The sequence below is a fragment of the Vanessa tameamea genome, chromosome 17 (genome assembly GCF_037043105.1).
Source record: "Vanessa tameamea isolate UH-Manoa-2023 chromosome 17, ilVanTame1 primary haplotype, whole genome shotgun sequence".
In the NCBI taxonomy this organism is placed as follows: Eukaryota; Metazoa; Arthropoda; class Insecta; order Lepidoptera; family Nymphalidae; genus Vanessa; species Vanessa tameamea.
Window position 1 is genome coordinate 2,448,232 of NC_087325.1, and position 20,353 is coordinate 2,468,584.

A 20,353-nucleotide genomic window follows, 5' to 3' on the forward strand; every position below is an offset into this window, starting at 1 on the left:
GGTATTTCTTTTATCATAGTATTACATTGTTATTTGTTATCAGAGCAAATTTAATCATCTTGTGTATGAGGTTGAAGGCCATTTTAAGTAAAAATTTATCATACTTTCGAAGTAATAATCAATATAAAAAGATACAATAACTGTACAATCATACTTTGAGGATGAAAACAAAATAAAATCTATTATTATATTATTTTGTTTCCTTCAATTTTACAAAAACATTTTCTTATGCTCCAATATCAAGATAATGTTTAATGTAACAAATACCAATTGATAAATGCCTACAATTTTTTTTTTTATCTAAATACCATAGATAAGTCTGCATTGTGTAAAATTTTCATATGCATTTTTTCACCTAACTCAATTTAATATTTTAAAACAGTACATTTAATAATTGTGTATTATTTAAAATAAAAATATTAATGATGATGATTCTAATTGCTTGTATGATGTGCAGATTATTGTGATAAATATACACATAACAGGAAATTTCATACTTTTTAGAATGTAATATTTATAATTTAAATATTTATCATATTGTGTGTCATATTAAACTTGGAGAGTCAAAGTAGATTTATGGCCAAAATAAAAGTTCATTGTTTTGTACTCATTAAACCCATAGTTTACTATATTATATTCTACACTCAATAAAACTTAGCCTTGTTTTAAAATAAAATTATACTACAAAAAGAGATAGAAGGAATCCAATGAGAAGGATCTATTGATGTATTTTTTAAGATAAATTAAATATTTTATTCACAATTGTTTCACACTTCAAGAAAAACTGTTTAAAACCTATCAAACCTAGTATGGCATTGTAAAAGTACAAAATTAAGGATTCATAATTGATTCGAGTCAATAAAAAGTTTTTTTGTAATGAATTACTCCAAAAAATAGTGTCTCATAATTATCATAATATATCCTACGTGCATACAGTCACTAGTTATACAAATGTATAAATAATATCACTGCTTAGATATAAAACTGTATTTTATACCATCCTTTGTTTATGTGCGTGTGTAGACCTTAGTAGTGTAATTAATAATAAATGTCAATTATAAAGACAAGTTTGTGTCATTTTCATTACAGATTTCGCTACATTTTAGATAGAAAAGATTAATATTTTTACTACAGAGCTTGTTATCTGAATGTATAAATTTTTCATTAAAATAAGACAATTATGGAAATATTTTGTTTAAAAATTGTACACTATTGATTAAGATAAGTAAGAGTATGATTAAAAACAATAGTTTTAAAGTGAGACCGTGAAGCTAATGGTACTTAGAATATGCATTTATTAGTCATTTTTTATCATATATATATTATTGTTCGCGATTTTAAATTATGGCCAATTTATTATTTTTAATAGTTATTGTATTTCTTTTATGACGTTACTCGTCTCTTAGTTATAGAGATATGAAATAATTTAAAAAAAAAGTTTTACCATTTTTATGATCTCATTTCCTCATCAATGCGCAATCGCCTTGAGTACATATACTATGTGTTTAATTTGCAAGGTGAATGTTGGTAAGTATATAAATCGAATAAAGAAACATAATTTGCACTAAATGTAGTTATTATACATTAATGGTGAACAACTATTTCTAGAAAGCTTATTGGTGCGGAACAATAAAATGTAATCATAGTACTTACGTATTCCGCTATGTGTATAAGAAGCAGATATCCGAAGAAGGTTGATAGAAACCTTCGCAAAAACATTTCACCGACGCCAACCATTGTCAAGTCAAACTTCACAACTATAAATTTAAATGTATAAAGTCGTCATGCCTTAATTACACACCACAAAAACTAACGAGATGATGGAGTCGACACAAATTTTAAAAAATTGTGGTCACAGTTAGCACAAGAGTATTTTATATCCTCCATTCATCGACTGACTGAACTAAGAACTAATACGTAGTGGTATATACTCATTGGTGATTGGACCATAGATAATACATATATACTCATATACTGAAATAATTGCGACACAAGCGAATCAACTATTTATTATTACCCGCCCTCTGCGCTAGGTGGCGTTGGTTTCTTAGAGCGTGTATATATATATATATATATTAAATTATAATTACTTTTTATTTATTTCGAGGGAGGTTGTGTAAGTTTTTCTAAAACAGAAAAACCAAAATTGGAAAGAAATTTATCACATTGTGTTTTCTGGTTTAGTAGAACTTTTACATGTACATGAACAATTGTAAAAAGGTAGAATTTTTTTTATATTGTTCAGTATTTTTCTTTATGCATACATGATTAATCAAGTTTTAATATTTATAAAATGCTCAGAAATTAAAAGTCTAAACAATTCTTTGAAGAATTACTGTTTAACTGTTAGAATTGAATATACAAAACATATGCTATATTACTTTTGTTTCCTATGACTTATTGTAATTGAAAGATTGTAATTTTATTTTATCAGTATTTTCAAAATCTACATTTTTGTCTGTTAAAATTCTATTAACTCCTTTACACCAATTATTGACTATTAAATTAATTGATAAATTATTAAATAATTAACCAATATCAATTTATGGTTACTACAAGTAAGGATTGAAAAATCACACCTGCAATTTATTAAATTTTTAGTAATTTTTTTTTTTTTTTTAGTAGCCTGTTCCATCAAAACTGCAGTACCCGTCTCAGTAGATATTTCAGTGGATGTTGATGCACTAATAGACATATCATCTTTGCCTTGTAAAATAGTCAAATATCAAAGAAAGCAGCACTATCAGAGTCCGTAAAACACGCCAAGGTCAAAATAAAAGTGAAAATATATATCAAAGCACAGGAAACAACGGACGCACAAAACAATAACGAATTCGACAAGAATAATTTTAATTTCAAACTTTTCTAACGTTTATATAGTTTTGAACTTCAACACCATTGTAAAATTGTGATCTCGAATAAATTTATTCATAGTATAATTGTACATTGACTTTGATTTTACTTTATAAACAATTTTTTAATATTGATTTTCTCAAATTGGATATTTAAAAAGTAATAATAATTAAAAGAATTAAAGATCAGGCTCTGTAGCGCCATCTAGTGTAATTTAAATGTTTTTATGTGGCTTAGACGACGCGCCTTGTATATTAGATGGTGCTAGTTTCCATACAAATATTTTTTGCTATCTTTTGTACTTCACTGTCACCCCCATGGATTGGACTAAACTCAATAAACCACAGAGTACAGAAGGTTTTCGTCATGACGAAACGTCATGAAAAATTCCATTATACTCATTATTTAACAATAATAGTAATACCGATTTTTTTAATATATATATATTCAATATATTCCAGATTTGTATTTTAAAAGGTAAAAGTATGTTTAAAAATTAACTAGCAAAAAGATATACAAATTATTATGTAGCTTACACTAGTTAGGTTTTATTAAGTGAAGATTAACTGAGTCTGGTAATATTAAAGAGCAAATGTCTAGCTGTCAAATGTCTTAAGACATGTCATAACTTCATAAAACAAACCAGAACAATCTAAGATAATTTTAAATTGAAGTTTAAAGTTGTTATAAAGGTATACAGTTCTCATTTAAAAGTATATATTTGTACATTATGGAAGGCCGAAAAAGGCAAAGATGTGTTTATGTCACAGCCCGTCAGAAAAAAAAGCTCATCGAACTGATGTCAAAACATCCAGAATTGATATCTTGCAAAGTAACTCAAGATTTTAACTATAAAGATTCACAGAAATTGTGGCAAAATATAGCAAACGAATGCAATGCTATGCCTGGAGCTAGAAAAACTTGGAGGCAGTGGAGAAAAGTGCGGACCTTCATTTGACATTATAAAACAAAGTTATTGATGTGAACTTATTCATTATTTGTTCTTTCAGACTTGGCATGACATTCGCTCAAAAATAAAGAAAAAACAAGCTGAACCGAATGGGGAGTTGCCAATTTCTACAATTATGCTGTCTGCTGCAGAACAAGATGCTTTAGGCATCAAAACGTCTTCCTCTACTGAGGATTATCAAGAGTCAACAGAGTTTGTGCCTCTAAGTGACAATCAAAATGACAATTTTAATGATGAACTATCTGCAGCTTCCATAAGTGAGCCTGAATCACCCCCTGAGCCCAAAGTTTTTAATATAACAGAACAAAAAACAACAAAATTAAAGCTAAGAGGGTCAAAGCATAGTTCTAAACACTCAAATAATTGTTTTTTAAATTGTGATTTAATAACTGTCCAAGAGCAAAGAAAAATACAGATTAAAGAAGATTATTTAAACTTTAAAAAAGATTACTTGAGACAGAAGTTAAAACTTTTAAAGGAACAAACGGAAGCTCTTAAAAGTATAGCCAAGGAACTATCAAATTAATTTAAGTCAATCCAAACTCACTTGCCGTTAGATCTCTGTTTGTGGTTTTTGACTGATTCAAAATGATACTGTTTAATAAAAATAACATTTGAAAATCAGTACTAAACCAGAAACAAAAAACTTCTATATTTGGAACACTTGAACATATATTTGTTACTGAATTATTAAAAATATAATAGTAGGTAAATACAACATCTTTTCATTATGTTGTAAGTGAATGAATAGCAATAAATACACAATAAGAATCCAGTACAATTTCTGTATATTAATTAAATAAATGCCTAATAATTATTAAATATGTTTAATGGTATTGTTAGTGTGTTTATACTTATTTGTAACTTATATTTTATGGAATTTACCATGTTAACTATTGTTATAACATTTGCAAACAAACTCAATAAACATGTAAATTAGTAAGATACAAAGTTATATTTTTCATCTCAGCATTTGTTTCCTTTTTTAGAATCATGTATAATTATGTGTAAAATATCTGAGTTAAACATAATGTTTATCTCAATTACAACTATATTAAGCAAAAAGTTTGTATCACGATATTTATTTTTTCCTTAATGTATGAATTATTATATCCTAACAATATTACATCGTTCATTTTAATTCGGGATCCATTATATAGACCTATTTATTTTGTCTGTCTATAGATTGTAATAAATAATCTGTGACATTTTGTTATCTGTTACATTTTTAATATCAATATGATTTGACGTTTCATTTGACAATGATAAAATAACAATATTTACGCGTGCTCTACTTTCAAATTATTGTATTTATTATGCTAAGGGTAGCATTATTACATCTTATTAATTACTTTTTGTCATGTACCACAAGGAATACTGTAATTTTGTGCGTCCCACGTGCGAAGAAACTGCTACATCTAAATTTTTTGCTACTTCATTAAACGGAGAAACAGCGAGAAAACTTTATTTAGAAGAAGTGGGTAGCTGTCATAATTCACAAAAATTGAAATCCACTGTTAATCAATCCGAATGTAAGATAAAACATAAGAGTAAAGCTTATGAAATCGAGTTATCTAATCTACAGTTGTACCATTGTGTGCAAAATAATGATGTTGATAAGCTACGACAGTTTCTAGATAGATATCCTGATAAGATAAACACGTTAGATGAGTTCGGATGGAGTTTGCTCATGATAGCATGTCAGGCCAACTCTATTGAAACTGTTGAAGAACTTCTCAAACGTAAAATAGACACAGCAGTTAGAGACAAAGCGGGTAGATCAGCACAAAGCTTAGTAATAAGAAATAAAAATGTCATACTTGCTGATATACTTTTAAAACACAGTAGACAAATAAGCTTACATGAGGACAATATAAATGATAAGAAGTCTAATAGTAATAGATTAAAAGAAAACTATGTTTGTGAAATTTGTGACAATAAAGTATTTGAAAATAAAATAGAACATTTATCTTCTACAATACACAATATAAATGCCAGTAAGGGAAAAAAAATCCCAACAAAATATGTCATACCTGAATCTAATAAGGGTTATCAAATAATGTTAAAAGTCGGTTGGGATAAAGAAGAAGGTTTAGGTCCAGATGGTACTGGGAGAAAATATCCCATCAGAGGTATCCAAAAAAAGGACAAAAAGGGCCTTGGACATAAATTAAAAAAAAAGCTGACTCCTATTACAGAATCTGTGAGAGAATTTAATAAAAAGTTGGCCTCTAGAGAGTATGACAAACATAGAAGAATGGAAATTAATTTTAGAAGAGAATTTTATTAAATATACCAATTAGCAAATCTTTAACCTCAATTTTATTTTTAACTTTCCTTCCTAGTTCTAGTTCTAGATATATTAAATTAAACTATATTATGAATTGGTAGTTGGATAGTAATAGATACTTTAGAATTTAGTTAAAGACTACACAAAATTTAAACTATAATACATATATGTGTTTTTAGTCCTTAATATTTGTTACAATGCTCAACATACAGAAAAATAAATGCTATGGTTTTTTTATAATTTCAATGTCATTTCAAAATATTTAATTTTAATGCAAATGTTTTTACAAGAGAAAGTGATGTAGTCCTGTCAGCTGGAGCAAAAAAATTATCTTACATTTAACACTTCAAATAAAGACTGACTACTTTTTGTTATTCAATTACATGAGGAAATAATTTGTTGTAATTCTATCAACAACAGGAAAATAAATAAAAAAACAAACATTAGTCAAAGGCAGTATATATTATCCTCTAAAAAAAAAGGTAGTATCCATTCATGTCTTATAAAAATATATAAATTTTCATGTACTTAACATCAGGAAACCGAAAATAATATTGTAAAAAAACTTTAAGGCAGCAAAATGTAGAGTAAAAAATATTTTTTGCAATATAATTGTGGATGTACAGCTTTTTGTGGACATATTCAAGTTGTCATGTAAATAGATTATTTAGCAAATAGCTAAATACATCCAACAAAGTATTATAGTAAGCTGAATTACACTTATTTGTAACTACAGTTATATAATAACATTTTTAAAGTTTTATTTATACTTAGGGAACTTACTAATATTCTATAATACAATTTGATACATTCGTCATAATTTACAATAAACCATTATTCGTCATCAGAGATTGGGAGCTACCCAGTTAAGGAAATTCACAGCCAATTCAAATCCTACAAAGCAAGCAGCATTCGCTGGGAATGCTCTGATCATGACGGGAGTTACACCTTTATATAGTGCTGTTGGTCCTTCTCTCTCCATAAGCTGTTTGAAAACATCCCTCATACCATTAGGATATGTCCCTTCAGGAGCTGTCTGCAATCTACTCTTTAAAACATCAGCGGGCATGCCTACTAGCCAGTTAGCTATACCTGCACATCCCCCTGCAACAATTGTCGCTACCATTTTCATTTTAGCATTTGCATCTTGTGGAACAAGTACTTCCTTCACCCACTCGTAGGTCATAAAGTACATGCCACTGGCAGGCACATCTCTTAAGATAGTCGCAACACTGCCCTTGTAGATACTCCTCATACCACCTTCCGCATATAACTGTCTGGCACAGTCAAGCATGCCACTATACTTCTGTGGTACATTCCCTCCCTGCTGGATTTGAAGTAAGCATTTGATACGTTCACCAGGTGCCATTATAGAGGTAGTAAAAATACCAGAAAAAGCACCCGCGGCAAACAATTCCAGTTTAGTGAGAACCTGATTCTCATCAGACTTAATTAACTTTTTACCAAGTCCAAATCCAAAGAAACTTATCGCAAATATAGGGGCAACTCCTGTTAAGGGTGCTGACATTCCTTTATAGAGGCCACGGAAACCCTCTTTTTGAATAGTTTTTTTAAAACAATCCCAAGTTCCACCATATAGAGCTGTTTCGCCTGGTTTAGGCAAGGGCATAGTCTGTAATCTTACTTTAATTGTGTCCATAGGATGTCCCGCTAAGACAGTGCATACCCCGCCAAATCCCCCACTGAGAAAATATTTGATGGGGCTACTTTTCTCTGACATTTTTTATTTATTATAAATAATACAAAAAGAGAAAGGCCACAAGTTGTACAACTGCACTAGTACAGGTGTCGAGTTTTTTAATTTAAAATAAAATGTCAAAGTCCAACTCTGCAATCTTGTCTATCAACCAACCAATTTATTTGTCAAGCTATCAGGGTGGCGAACACTCAATTTATTTCTCCCTAAGCTTGATGTCAACAACCCCTTAAAGAGTACATTCGGAATTGCTTGAGGATTTTAATAAAAACATCATTCTTAATAAATATATACAGATATTAAAAAATATACAGATAAATCCTAACACAACATTATTTCTATCTAAATTTACAAACGCAAGAATAAAAGTAATAAATAAATTCAATTAAATTCTTAGTTTAATGGCTTTTAGGTAATAAATAAATAAAGTATATTAGATGTTAGATGACCGATGTCAACTATAATAAGTAAAAAGTTATTCGTTACTCTTCTTTGATGAATGTTTAATCGCACGTGACATTAGCGAAATAATCTTCCCCATTCCCTTGGCACAAATAAAAGCCAAAACAATAAAAAAATGAATGTTTAAATTAAAAAGTGCGGTAGAAAATAAAAATATATATATTTCTATGCAGTCTGGTAGTAGTTTAGAAAAATTAATCCTAATCAATGATATTCAGAACATCATTGATCCTAATCAAATGAAAGATGTCAAATGTATACAGAAATGACGAATTAACAGTTTCATCACTCTATGATCTCTGTACTCCTAAACTGAGGCTCAGTGGGATTCCGCACAAACACACCGGCTCATTGTGTACAGCTTTTTTAATTATATGATATTGAAGACTGTAGTTATCTGTGGCTATGCACTTGATTGAATTTAAATCGTAGTGATCAGTGTTGTTACGATATAAAATTATAAACACACTAACGCAGACAGTTGACACTAGTTGATAAGTATGTTATGTTTATTATGAGAATTAAACAAACATCATATTATTTAAAAAAGTTTTTGTATGCCAATAAAATATGGCATGTACCAAAGAAGAAATTGAGAGGAAACGCTTAGCTGCCTTACAAAAAAGACAAGAAAAGCTTAACAATCAACAATGTTTACGAATGAATACATTTTCGCCTATAAACTCAAGTGCTGGACCTGTGAAATCTAGTGCTGCGTCGTCTATAGGATTTCATCCTTACGGTAAGCCGGAGAATAGCAAGAGTTTCGCTGAAAATGCCTCCATTCCTAGTACAAAGGTTGTCACTGGCACTGTTTATTTGATTTCTGAAGATAGATTTGAGGTGAATCCCTCAGAGTTTAGCGCCCCGCTCATCAATATCTTCAAGACAATACCTTCTAAGACTTACGGTGAGAAACACAATTGTTACTAGTGCTATTAATTTTATATGTAATTTTAAGTTAACATTTAATATTGATATGATATTTTACAATAACATATGTTTGTCCGCAGATATAAATTCGAAGTTATGGAATTTTTCCATAAAAGATTATCAAGAGTTGATGTTGAAAGTATCATCATTAGCACCACATGTAGTCCTTGGACCTTTGCCATCATATGTCTTAAAGGTTTATATAGTGTTTTGCATGATTAAAAAAATACTCCATTAGTTATGACATCAAGTGACATCCTGGGTGGCTCTTTATACCTTTGCTTGAAAGTAAAAGAGTAAAGAGGTTGGCTTTTGTATGGTGACATCAGAGATGAATAGATAAAATCAGTTACACATTAAACCAGTAATCATTATGATTGTTTGTGTCATATAATACCTCCATACATATGTTCAGTTTTAACTAATGCATTCATAAGATACCTGTAATATTTACCTATAATCTCTACACAAGTTACATTTAAATTTGTGATACAGTTTTTAATGTTTTTAGAAATTGCAAATACATTATCTAAGTTCCATGAATGATTAAGAAATGAAAAGCAAGATTTATATTATAATCATTTGTTATACTTAAACAAATCAATCATAATCTGCCTGGTAAAACATAAATAATATATAATAGTTAATTATTATTAAAAATATTTTTCATTCATTCACAAATAAAACAACTTTCTTTTATCTATTTTTATTTAAATATATATGTATATGTCATATTAAAACTTATATAGTGTTGATGTACCTAATTTAAAAAAGGGTTTAAGTATATCTAATAAAATTGATAGATTTTCTAGCAATATATTTCTGATAGTATATTTTATAAAAACTAATGTGTTTATGTGTTCGCAGATACTTAATGAACCTGTAATAGATCCGAACACTGTGGATTTATCACCAATAGAAAAGACACTTCGGAATAAATTAATGCCATTCCAGGAGGATGGAGTTCGGTATGACATTTGACAAAAAATAATTGGAATCGTTACATAATAATTGGATTAACTTAGAGGATATTTCTTACATAATATTAAAGCCAAAGTAATAAGTTAAAAATCAGATAATATTAATAAAATATTTAGGTTCGGTATAGCCAGACAAGGGCATTGCATGATAGCAGATGACATGGGGCTCGGGAAGACATACCAAGCACTTGCTATTGCTAGTTATTACAGACACAACTGGCCTCTGCTCATTGTTACAACGTCTTCAATGAGGTAACTACATTAATTATATTTTACTTACACTTCCTGTTTGCAATAGAGTTAAGAATCATTTGCACAAAAATAATTTTGTTCATGTGCTGTAATATTTATTAAAGTGATATGTCACGATAAATACATTTACATACAAATAATATATATTTTCATAATAATGTTGATTTATTACTTAAATATAGACAGATAAGTTAATATTAAAGTGTATTATAATTTATTTTTTCATAGAGGAACTTGGCAGAATACTATTCATGAGGTGTTACCGTCCGTCCCTATGATGAACATTGTGACACTTACCAGTAGCAAGGACAGTGAATTCGTCGCGGATAGACAGGTACTATAAATGATATTATCTATTACATACTATATGATAGGCAGAAGCGTAGCATGCCTTTGTTGGTGGCCCCGTAAAAAAATTGTTGGGGGGCCTTTAGGAAGGGTAAAGAGTTCTCACAAAATAATTTTTTCATTTTCAAGTATCGTTTGCGTAAAATTTCTTGTAATGGAAACACCGTTAACCTATGCAGATGAGTACGATTTGCTTTGACGATCTGCTAATACCCAACAGAAGAGGCAATAACATAACATAAACATAATCAGCCTGTAAATTTCCCACTGCTGGGCTAAGGCCTCCTCTCCCGTTGAGGAGAAGGTATGGAGCATATTCCACCACGCTGCTCCAATGCGGGTTGGTGGAATACACATGTGGCAGAATTTCGTTGAAATTAGACACATGCAGGTTTCCTCACGATGTTTTCCTTCACCGCCGAGCACGAGATGAATTATAAACACAAATTAAGCACATGAAAATTCAGTGGTGCCTGCCTGGGTTTGAACCCGAAATCATCGGTTAAGATGCACGCGTTCTAACCACTGGGCCATCTCGGCTCTCAGAAGAGGCAATACGGTACGGTAAAACATTAGAATAACATAACCATGGTCTTGGGATCTTTATGCCTGCCTTATTATATGAATAATAGTAGACCGAAAAAGGTCGGTTACTTTCTGAATCTTTTCTGTCCTTGTGGTTTAAATGGACCCAATTTAAAAATTATTTTATGTTCGTATTTAAAAATTTGAAATGATACGGCAGATACGGCGGTAGCTACGCACCTCATGATAGGGATGTATCAAATCAATAAAATATATTAATTATTAATGCACGATACATTAACTTGAATGCTTGCGCCATCGTGCGTGAATAAATCTACATTAAAAAAAAAAGTAAAGGACCTATTTTATGTTATAAGGGTTTTTGCAGTTAAATCGACTGTTTTTTTCAGACGGAGATTGTTATTGTCAGCTATAAAATAGCAGGCATGCATACAGAACTGCTGAAGGATAAGAAATTTGGAATGATTATTGTTGTAAGTATTTTTGAATTAAGTGTAGAATTTTTTCTAGGTTAACATGTCGTATACTTATATTATATGTAATTCACGCTAATTTATTTTTAAATTATCGTACTCTATAATATGTTAATTTAAAAAGAACAACGCCAGTAATCCATGACTATGTAATCTTACGTCTAAAAGCGTGAGTTGTGACTTCGATTTCTGAAACTCTATATAGGTACATAATAAAAAGACAAAATGTATTAAATTCACTACTCCTAACGTAAATTTAAAGAAATTAAAATAATGACTGTCACTTCGCAATTTGTTTTTGATAATGTTATGTAAAATTATAAAGAATCATTTAAGAGTGTTTGTTTACAATGGGATATTACTAAAACTGACTTCTTAATTGATTGCACACTTTGGGAATGAGATGATCGCCCCCAGGCTGTTTCAAATAACGAAAATTAAATTTAAAAAAAATAATCCATCTTAGTTCCTTGCTGGTTCTTGTCAGGTCCGGTTGTTTCCGAGTCGGAGGTAGATTTTTAACTATTAAGCAAGGCAACTGTAACTTCTATATTGAATAAAGATTTTTGACTTCGACTTTGGTACGACTCATTTTTGACTGTATTAGGTTAGATTTAAACCCAAAAGTAATCAAGTAGCGAGGTGGTTATATAAATATTTAAACATCTGTGTTTACAAACTACTATAGATAGAGAAGGAGATTAAAAAACAACGTCTGTCTCTCTTAGTGTGCGTCCTGAGTGACCGCACCGTGCACGTGTTTAAGTCGAAATGTTTGTTCGGTGTGTGAGCGAGTACGAACACGCATTATGCGGGCGGGTGTGTCGGATGCCAACTCCTACAGTTCTCCCTAGGACTTCAGATTCCCGTCAAACGTCGATTAAAAATCCCCTGCAGTTTTATTGTGCAACCAGGTCGAGGGGAAATTTTAAATATAAGTGTATACAATTTTTAATTTTTTGTTTCATAATTTTTCTTTCCTCAAATTCAGTTTTTCTTAACTTATTTTTAAAAGTTACTTTTGGCTTTTAAAAATCCTAAAAAATCCCCTAAATAAATTCTTTAAAAACGCCCCCCGTGTGTCTAAACCCCCAAATCGTAACCACCGACCGGGCGCGCTCGGGCCGGCGTTGCAGGACGAGTCGCACAACCTGAAGTCGCACAAGGCGCGCTGCACGCAGGCGCTGGCGCGCGTGGCGGCGGGCGGCGCGCGCCTCGTGCTGCTGAGCGGCACGCCCGCGCTCAGCCGGCCCGCCGAGCTCTACACGCAGCTGGCGCTCATCGCGCCGCGCCTGCTCGGCTCCTTCACCGAGTACGGTCAGTACGGCGTTCAATGCTACTCGTCGGTGGGGCTTCGTGCGAGCCCGTCTACGTAGGTACGCCCGCACAATTTTACCGCCGAGCGGCAGTGTTGTATCGTTGTGTTCTGGTTTTGAAGGGTGGCTGAGCCGGTGTGACGACAGGCGGAATGAAAAAAATATAAATATTAATATATGAAAATGAGAAAAGGTTTAAAAAAGAATGCGTCCTAGGTAAGCGGTATTGCGGCGGGAAACAGACGAATTTCGGCTGGGACATGACGGGGCAGTCCAACTTAACCGAGCTGCAAATTATACTGCAAAAGAGATTCCTTATACGAAGAACTAAAGAAAAAGTTTTAACAGATCTGGAGAAAAAAACAAGGTACTCCGTTTTATACTTCTCGGTTTTCTTGTAATTATTTAAAATAAGTAGTAGCCCGCGGCTTTGCTCACGTTTTAGGGGCCGGATATTAGGCATGGATAAGTTTTTGTTTCGGTCCTTGGGGATCTAAATTTCAGCAAATTTGATTCTATGAATTGACCGTGAAAGAACAACAGACAGACAGAGTAACTTTTGCATTTATAATATAAGTGTAGATAACTATAGATAAGCTTTTTTATTTATTCCTCGTCGTTGTAAAAATGTTTACATATTGACAGACAGACAGCAAACAAAATAATAAAAAAATTTACAACGAATGAATGGATTAGAAACATATAGAGAACATACATATAACCATTCGTTTTTATTCACATAAATAATAATTTTATCCAGGGAATCAGTGCTACTGGATCACTCGCTGCTCCAGTTCACGAAGGAGAAGGCGCAAGGGCTCTCTCAGATGGCGAAGGCCTTCGAGAACACGAGGTCGTCGGACAAGCACGCAGCGTTGATCACTTACTTTAGCAAATCGGCTGAAGTCAAAATCCCTGCCATATGGTATTATCAATGTTAATAGATTTTACTTGAATTAGTTTTAATTTGTTTCAGCCTTACGTATAAACGTTATTAAACACTATTTTATCCCTTTCTTTCAGCATTGATTTGACATTTAAAAGAATAAGACGCAACATTATTTCACTAATCACCACATAATCAACATTTATAAGTAAATTATAAATTAATAGGGAAATAGTAATAAAAAATAATTTAAATTATACCAGCTGAACCTGCGGCATTTCCCGCGTAATTTATAATACTTCACCTAGAGCACACAAAACGCCCCCCCCCACCCCTTTTAACCGTCGAGGCATTCATTCAAAAAAGTAGCCTATGCCCATCACCGGGACTCAAATTATCTTCGTTTAAGGGCAGAACCCGATCCTCTTGTGCTATTGTAGACATCCCCCCCTAAACAAGCTTTAGGCGAAATTGGAGGGGTAAATAGGTATATTAGTAATTCCTTATAATGGGGCATTATTATAATTATATTCCCCTAGAAAAACAACTTGGAACGAAAAATAGTTTTTTTTTTAAATTAAATACTACCGTTTTATGAAATGTAATACTTATGAAATGTTTTCAACTCTACAGTAAATACATCAAGCAATTGCTAAAAGAAACCACCAGCAAGTTCCTCGTGTTCGCGCACCACCGGAACATGATCGACGCCATCTGCTACACCCTGGACGAGACCAGCACCCACTACATATGTATAGTGGGTTCCACCCCCACCAACACTAGAGCCGTATGTACATACATTGCTAATATTTACACAAAACTACAGAATAGTCGTTTGATTATTATTAATGAAAACATATTATGTATCATTTGTACATATACTGATATATTGTTACTGGAATGTCAACTGGACATCAAATTTATTTTTGTATATGTATAAAGAACCCGAAAATATAAATAAATAAGGAGAGCTCTTTTCAAGTGATCTAGTGGAAAAAATACTAAACCATTATATAACTTATACGAAAACATGATGCGCGTTTGACTCGCTTTAAATAAAATTAAGACTAATGACGTCACAAACGTGAAGTTCATGGTTCTGTTTAAATGTAATTAATAAAACGTATACATATATAACAGCAGTACACAATGTATTGTCGTTTAATTCAAGGAGCTGGTCGAGACGTTCCAGCACGTGGAGTCGTGCCGCTGCGCCGTGCTGTCGGTGACGGCGGCCGGCTCCGGCCTCACGCTGACGAGGGCCGACCTGGTGCTGTTCGCCGAGCTGCACTGGAACCCCGGGGTCACACTTTACTACTCTACCTGATGAACGAAAATGCGATTTTATTTTACGATCAGTTTGCCTAGTGCGAGTTTTTTTTACTTATTCGATGGCATTGATGTGACGACGTTAACGCTTGTGATTGGCTGTTTCCAGTGGATTGCAAGAGCTGGCAAATATGATAATTTGAAAATTTTCGATTACGCGACGGTGAAGTTATATTGAAGAAATTTCGTGAAACTCGCACTACACATAAAGCTAGTTATTCTGTAATATAAGCTTGGACGCACCTACAAGTTTAGACACTAAATGCTCGTCATTTAATAGAAATAGTTTTTCACAAACATTGCTTACATTATGTTAAAAGTCAGGTTTTTGGTATCAATTAAATATATTAATTTATAATTTAAGTTGATAAGAACTACTCAAGCTGTGATATATGCTCTGTAAAATTGAATATTTCGAGTTAAGTTTTAATTAAAATGTATCATCATAGGTGTACAGAGTGTGTTAATTTCCCCCGGCGTGCGCGCAGATGCTGACGCAGGCGGAGTCCCGCGCGCACCGGCTGGGCCGCTCGGGCGCCGTGTGCGCGCGCTACCTGCTGGCGCGCGGCACCGCCGACGACTTCATGTGGCCCATGCTGCAGGACAAACTCGACGTGAGTGCCCCGGCCTCCTGTCTTGGAGATTCTGATTCTGGGAGGATTCTGGTCAATACTGGTGTTCCACAAGGCTGCGTTCTATCACCAACTCTGTTTCTTCTGCATATCAATGACTTGTTGCAAATCAGTAACATTCACTCCTATGTAGACGACAGCACCGTAGACACCTCATACACCACTCTGTGGAACCAGCTTTCGGCGGTTTTTCCGAACCGATACGACTTGGGAACCTTCAAGAAAAGAGCGTACTCTTTCCTGAAAGGCCGGCAACGCACCTGCAAGCCCCCCGGTGTTGCAGATGTCCATGGGCGGTGGTAGTCACTTTCCTGGCTGTTGCAAATAACTAAAATATAATAATTATTGTACATGTAACATGGAAAAAAAAAGATATCCCGCTGAGTTTCTTTCGCCGGTTCTTCTCAGGTCTGAAGTGTTAAATTCCGAACCGGTGGTAGATTTTTGACTATCAATAAGCAAGTGTAAACACTTCTATATTGAATAAAGATTTTTGACTTTGACTTTGCTCCCAAAACTTCTCGAGAGGAGGGGAGGTCTTTGCCGCAGGCGTTTAGTTTGGTGGTGGTATTTATAGCTCGTTGCTGTCTGTGTGCTTCATGAGCATTTTTTGTTTTTAGTTGGTTTGGTCAAATAACGATGTCAACCTTTTCTGTTCCAAATAATAATACTAAAAGACAATTCTATCTGTATAAATTTGTTACTTCAGCTTCATCCGTCGTTAGTTGAGTTTGATAAGATGTTCGAGTTCTATTAATTTGTGTTCAAGAACGTATCGGGCCTTCCACCTGCATATATATATATATATATATATATATATATATATATGCATAATGGAGTATTATAAAAATAATAAATAAAAAAACTAGGAAAGTTAATATGATAGATTTACTTCAATTTGACAACTATAACTTTTTGAGAATTTCCTGGCATCCTGATGAAAGCCTAAACTATAACTGATCCTATGTAGTTAGGTAACAGAAGTAACAAACATCTTATTATTAACAATAATTACATATACTAATACATATGCAGTGTATTAGTATATATAATTATATATTATTAAATTTCTATTAATAAATAATTATTTTTTCTTATCTATGTAAATAATATACATTATTTCAAATAAGTTGTATAGATATTTTGGATTGATCTTATTCAGCCCACCATAAGTTTTGATTGATTACTAAACTATGTAAAATTTAAATTGTATGTTATTATTGCTTGGAGTGTCAGTAGATGTGTAAACCAGACTGATGTTGTTAATTTTAACTAAAAATTTATGGAAATTAAATAATTCAAACAAAATTAGATTTAAAAATTCGAAAAGGAGACAGTTATTCTAAAGATTTGAGATTTCACTTCTTTCGACAGTACTCGTGACCTTTTTGGAACGAAAACTGCCAACAGAAGATAATTTTTTAAAGTAGAAAAGTACTGGCCGAAATCGTCACGTCAGGAAAAGCCTTAGTGCGACCTTCCCTCTCTCTTTCTCTTTGTCTCCGTCTCGTTCTGTTGTATTCGGTTTTATATATTATTTATTCATTTATTTATTTTCAAAGGTTGTTACTTTAATACATGGTATATATAGCGAAAGCAGCTTAGTTCAAACCGCGTGTCTCAAGACTCATCTCGATTTTCTATTACATTTGAATTTCACTATTTTGTAAAAAAAAACTTTGGTAAAGAAGGCATGTTATTCGAAACAAGATTATATAGATGATAAAAAAGCGTAAAGCTAATACTTGTTGACTTCCGGGCGGGATATATTACATACATATATAATTGTATTTTACTAACATGACTTTGTATTTTTAAATGTTGAAAAAGAGTAACTACTGAGTTTCTTGCCGGTTCTTGTCAGAAGAATCTATATACTGAACCGGTTGTAGCTTCACTTGATATAGTTTGATAAATTACGATTCAAAAGTGCTTGTAAAAGTCTACTTGAATAATGTATATATTGATTTTGATTTTGACTGACGTCCCTCCCTCGTGAGTATTTTATATTTGATTTGCATCAACATTATTAGAATATACCTGAATTTATTTATATCTCAGAGTCACAATTTAAGTTACAGGAAGGTTAAGATTTGATGGCAATACGGTATTAATATGCAATACTAATAATATAAGTATGTATTAGGCGTTGAGAGCCCAGACGACTTCATTTCAATAGTATTAAAATGTTATTCGTCGTCTCCCATTGTTCCAGGTTTTAAACAACGTGGGTCTCAGCGGCGAAACCTTCGAGAACACAACCCTGACTCGTCAGGTATGATCCCATTATTAAATAGAAACCAATTATAAAAATAATTATTTATTACAGAGCATGTTTATTTTTAAATTGTAAAGTATGGTATTATTTCAAATCTGTATACATAAATATAAAGAGACGTAATGGCCTAGTGGTTACAAGGCGTGAATCTTGACTGATGTTTTTGAGTTTAAACTTTAAGCCCTGGTCAAGCACCGCTGAATGTATGCGTTTATTTTGTATTTATGATTAATTTTATACGACGCAATGAAGGAAAACATTGCGAGGATACCGCCAACCCGAATTGGGGAAGCATGGTGAAGTAAGCCCCAAACCTTCAAAGGGGGAGAGAAGGCCTTTGCCCAGCAGTGGGACGTAAAATAAAATAAAACAATATTATTTTTTACAAATAATTAGTGCTTAAAACGAACTGTACTTGGTGGTAGGGCTTTGTGCAAGACCGTCTGGGTAGATACCACCCACTACCAAATAGCAGTAATCATTATTGTTGTGTTCCGGTTTGAAGGGTGAGTGATTCAGTGTAACTACAAGCACGAGGGTCGACTTAAGGAATGGTTAATATTTTTTCTATGGGTGATGGTGACTACTTACCATCAGGGGGCCATTCCCGGCCTACCTACCTAAAAAAAAATACGAGTTTAATTAAATTATATTTATTCACAGGAAAGTAAAACTAGTATGACACAGTATTTATCGCCGAAGAGCAGTTACAAAAATAAAAATGATTACATTCCCGGAACGAATATTAGAAAAGTTCCATTGCAGTCTGAGGCTTCTAAAAGTCAAAACACAAGTTGTTTGGAAGAAAACACGCAGGAGAAAATGCAAACAAGTTGTGAAATGGATTTCTTTTTGGAACACGACGATGACGACGACCTATTAGCGAACTTGGATTTATGAGACTGCGCCTTTGTCAAATATTTTATAATCTGTTATAATTGTCAACATTATAAATTAATTATCTGTTACCGAAATAATTAATCTTCTTTGCTGTTTTATGTGATGTTGATGAAATTAATTGCGGTCGCTTGATACATAGCGAGCAGCTAATAATGTTACAAAATGAATAATAAAAAAAAAATGAAAACATACATCAATTAATGTCCGGCCGCTGAGAGAATGCGTTCATTGAGAGGTCTTTGATTGAGGGCGTGAATCCGTGATCGTTGAATGATGTAAAATATACAATAAAGATATGTGCATCGTTTATTTGACCTACAAACGAATAATATAATTAAAAACTATTTAATGATGTCAACTTACAATGAATGACAGAATTGTGCGCCGCGATATTTTTTAAGTTATTAAGAATATACATTTTTTAATTCATACTGGCAACAATACGAGTTAACGCTACATTGTTGTATAGTGTGTCAGGAGCGTAGTCGTACATAGAGATCTTGCAGCTCAGAAAAATAATAGTAGGGGCACCCCACCGTTGATAGAAAATATAATATATAAGAAATATTATGAAATAGTAGTCGCCTGCGGCTTCGCTCGCGTTGTCTGGGTTGGTTGCCCGGTTTTAGATTCCAGCATACTTCATACCAAATTTTATGAAATTTGTCAGCGGTTTGTCCGTGAAAGAGTAAGGGACAGACAGACAAGGTTATTTTCAGGTTTATAATATTAGTATAGAATAACAGGCTTTTTGTGTTGGGGTTCAATGTCAGTAATATGCGTGCGTGACGATCGTCATCTTGGTAGCACCGGGTGGACGGGTATCCCACGATCGCAGTGACGGTAGCTGCTTGAAAGGCTTGCGTCAAAACCTGTAAGACTGATCACAGTAGTCTTGATCTGACAAACGTCAGGAACGCATTCTCTCAGCAAATATGTATTCATAACAGGTTTATTCTATAGATTTTCATAAAAAAATCCAATAAAAGTATAATATTTTCCTTTTACAAATAATATATTGTAATATGTAAGTCTATGTTGATACTCAAGAAACAACTTATAAATCTCTGTTAAATATTTAATGTACGGTTTTTGGAAAAATATTTTTTGTAACAAGTTTCCATAATTTATATGATTCCATGATATGTTTATTTTTAATTTTCTTATGCGCTAAGGGAAATCACTTGT

General features: G+C 32.8%; 6 protein-coding genes across 11 annotated transcripts in view; 4 read left to right on the plus strand and 2 right to left on the minus strand.

The window, feature by feature from the left end:
* Positions 1–1,927, minus strand: part of LOC113400310 (NPC intracellular cholesterol transporter 1) — a 60,978-nt gene extending 59,051 nt beyond the window's left edge. For all 6 annotated transcript variants that reach the window (XM_064217609.1, XM_064217610.1, XM_026639837.2 and 3 more), the window contains exon 1: positions 1,654–1,927. In XM_064217609.1, coding sequence (XP_064073679.1) covers positions 1,654–1,737 — 84 coding nt within the window. In that variant the 5' untranslated portion in view covers positions 1,738–1,927. The remainder of the gene's footprint in view (positions 1–1,653) is intronic.
* Positions 1–20,353, plus strand: part of LOC113400502 (mitochondrial coenzyme A diphosphatase NUDT8-like) — a 90,700-nt gene that overhangs the window by 49,809 nt on the left and 20,538 nt on the right. The window lies entirely within an intron of this gene.
* On the plus strand, positions 3,479–4,718 carry LOC113400317 (uncharacterized). The gene is made up of 2 exons (XM_026639842.2): positions 3,479–3,793; positions 3,864–4,718. Exons 1-2 carry the CDS (start codon positions 3,584–3,586, stop codon positions 4,347–4,349), a joined length of 696 nt encoding a protein of 231 aa, XP_026495627.1. The 5' UTR covers positions 3,479–3,583; the 3' UTR covers positions 4,350–4,718.
* On the plus strand, positions 5,072–6,135 carry LOC113400313 (G patch domain and ankyrin repeat-containing protein 1 homolog). Its single transcript, XM_026639839.2, has one exon. The coding sequence runs from the start codon at positions 5,184–5,186 to the stop codon at positions 6,111–6,113; it is 930 nt and encodes a 309-aa protein (XP_026495624.1). The 5' UTR covers positions 5,072–5,183; the 3' UTR covers positions 6,114–6,135.
* Positions 6,557–7,991, minus strand: LOC113400315 (congested-like trachea protein). Its single transcript, XM_026639840.2, has one exon. The coding sequence runs from the start codon at positions 7,852–7,854 to the stop codon at positions 6,958–6,960; it is 897 nt and encodes a 298-aa protein (XP_026495625.1). The 5' UTR covers positions 7,855–7,991; the 3' UTR covers positions 6,557–6,957.
* LOC113400312 (SWI/SNF-related matrix-associated actin-dependent regulator of chromatin subfamily A-like protein 1) lies at positions 8,750–20,349 on the plus strand. Its single transcript, XM_026639838.2, has 14 exons — positions 8,750–9,202; positions 9,306–9,421; positions 10,093–10,193; positions 10,323–10,457; positions 10,686–10,791; positions 11,741–11,824; positions 12,961–13,141; positions 13,357–13,507; positions 13,901–14,065; positions 14,660–14,813; positions 15,198–15,329; positions 15,844–15,969; positions 18,203–18,262; positions 18,929–20,349. Exons 1-14 carry the CDS (start codon positions 8,863–8,865, stop codon positions 19,163–19,165), a joined length of 2,088 nt encoding a protein of 695 aa, XP_026495623.1. The 5' UTR covers positions 8,750–8,862; the 3' UTR covers positions 19,166–20,349.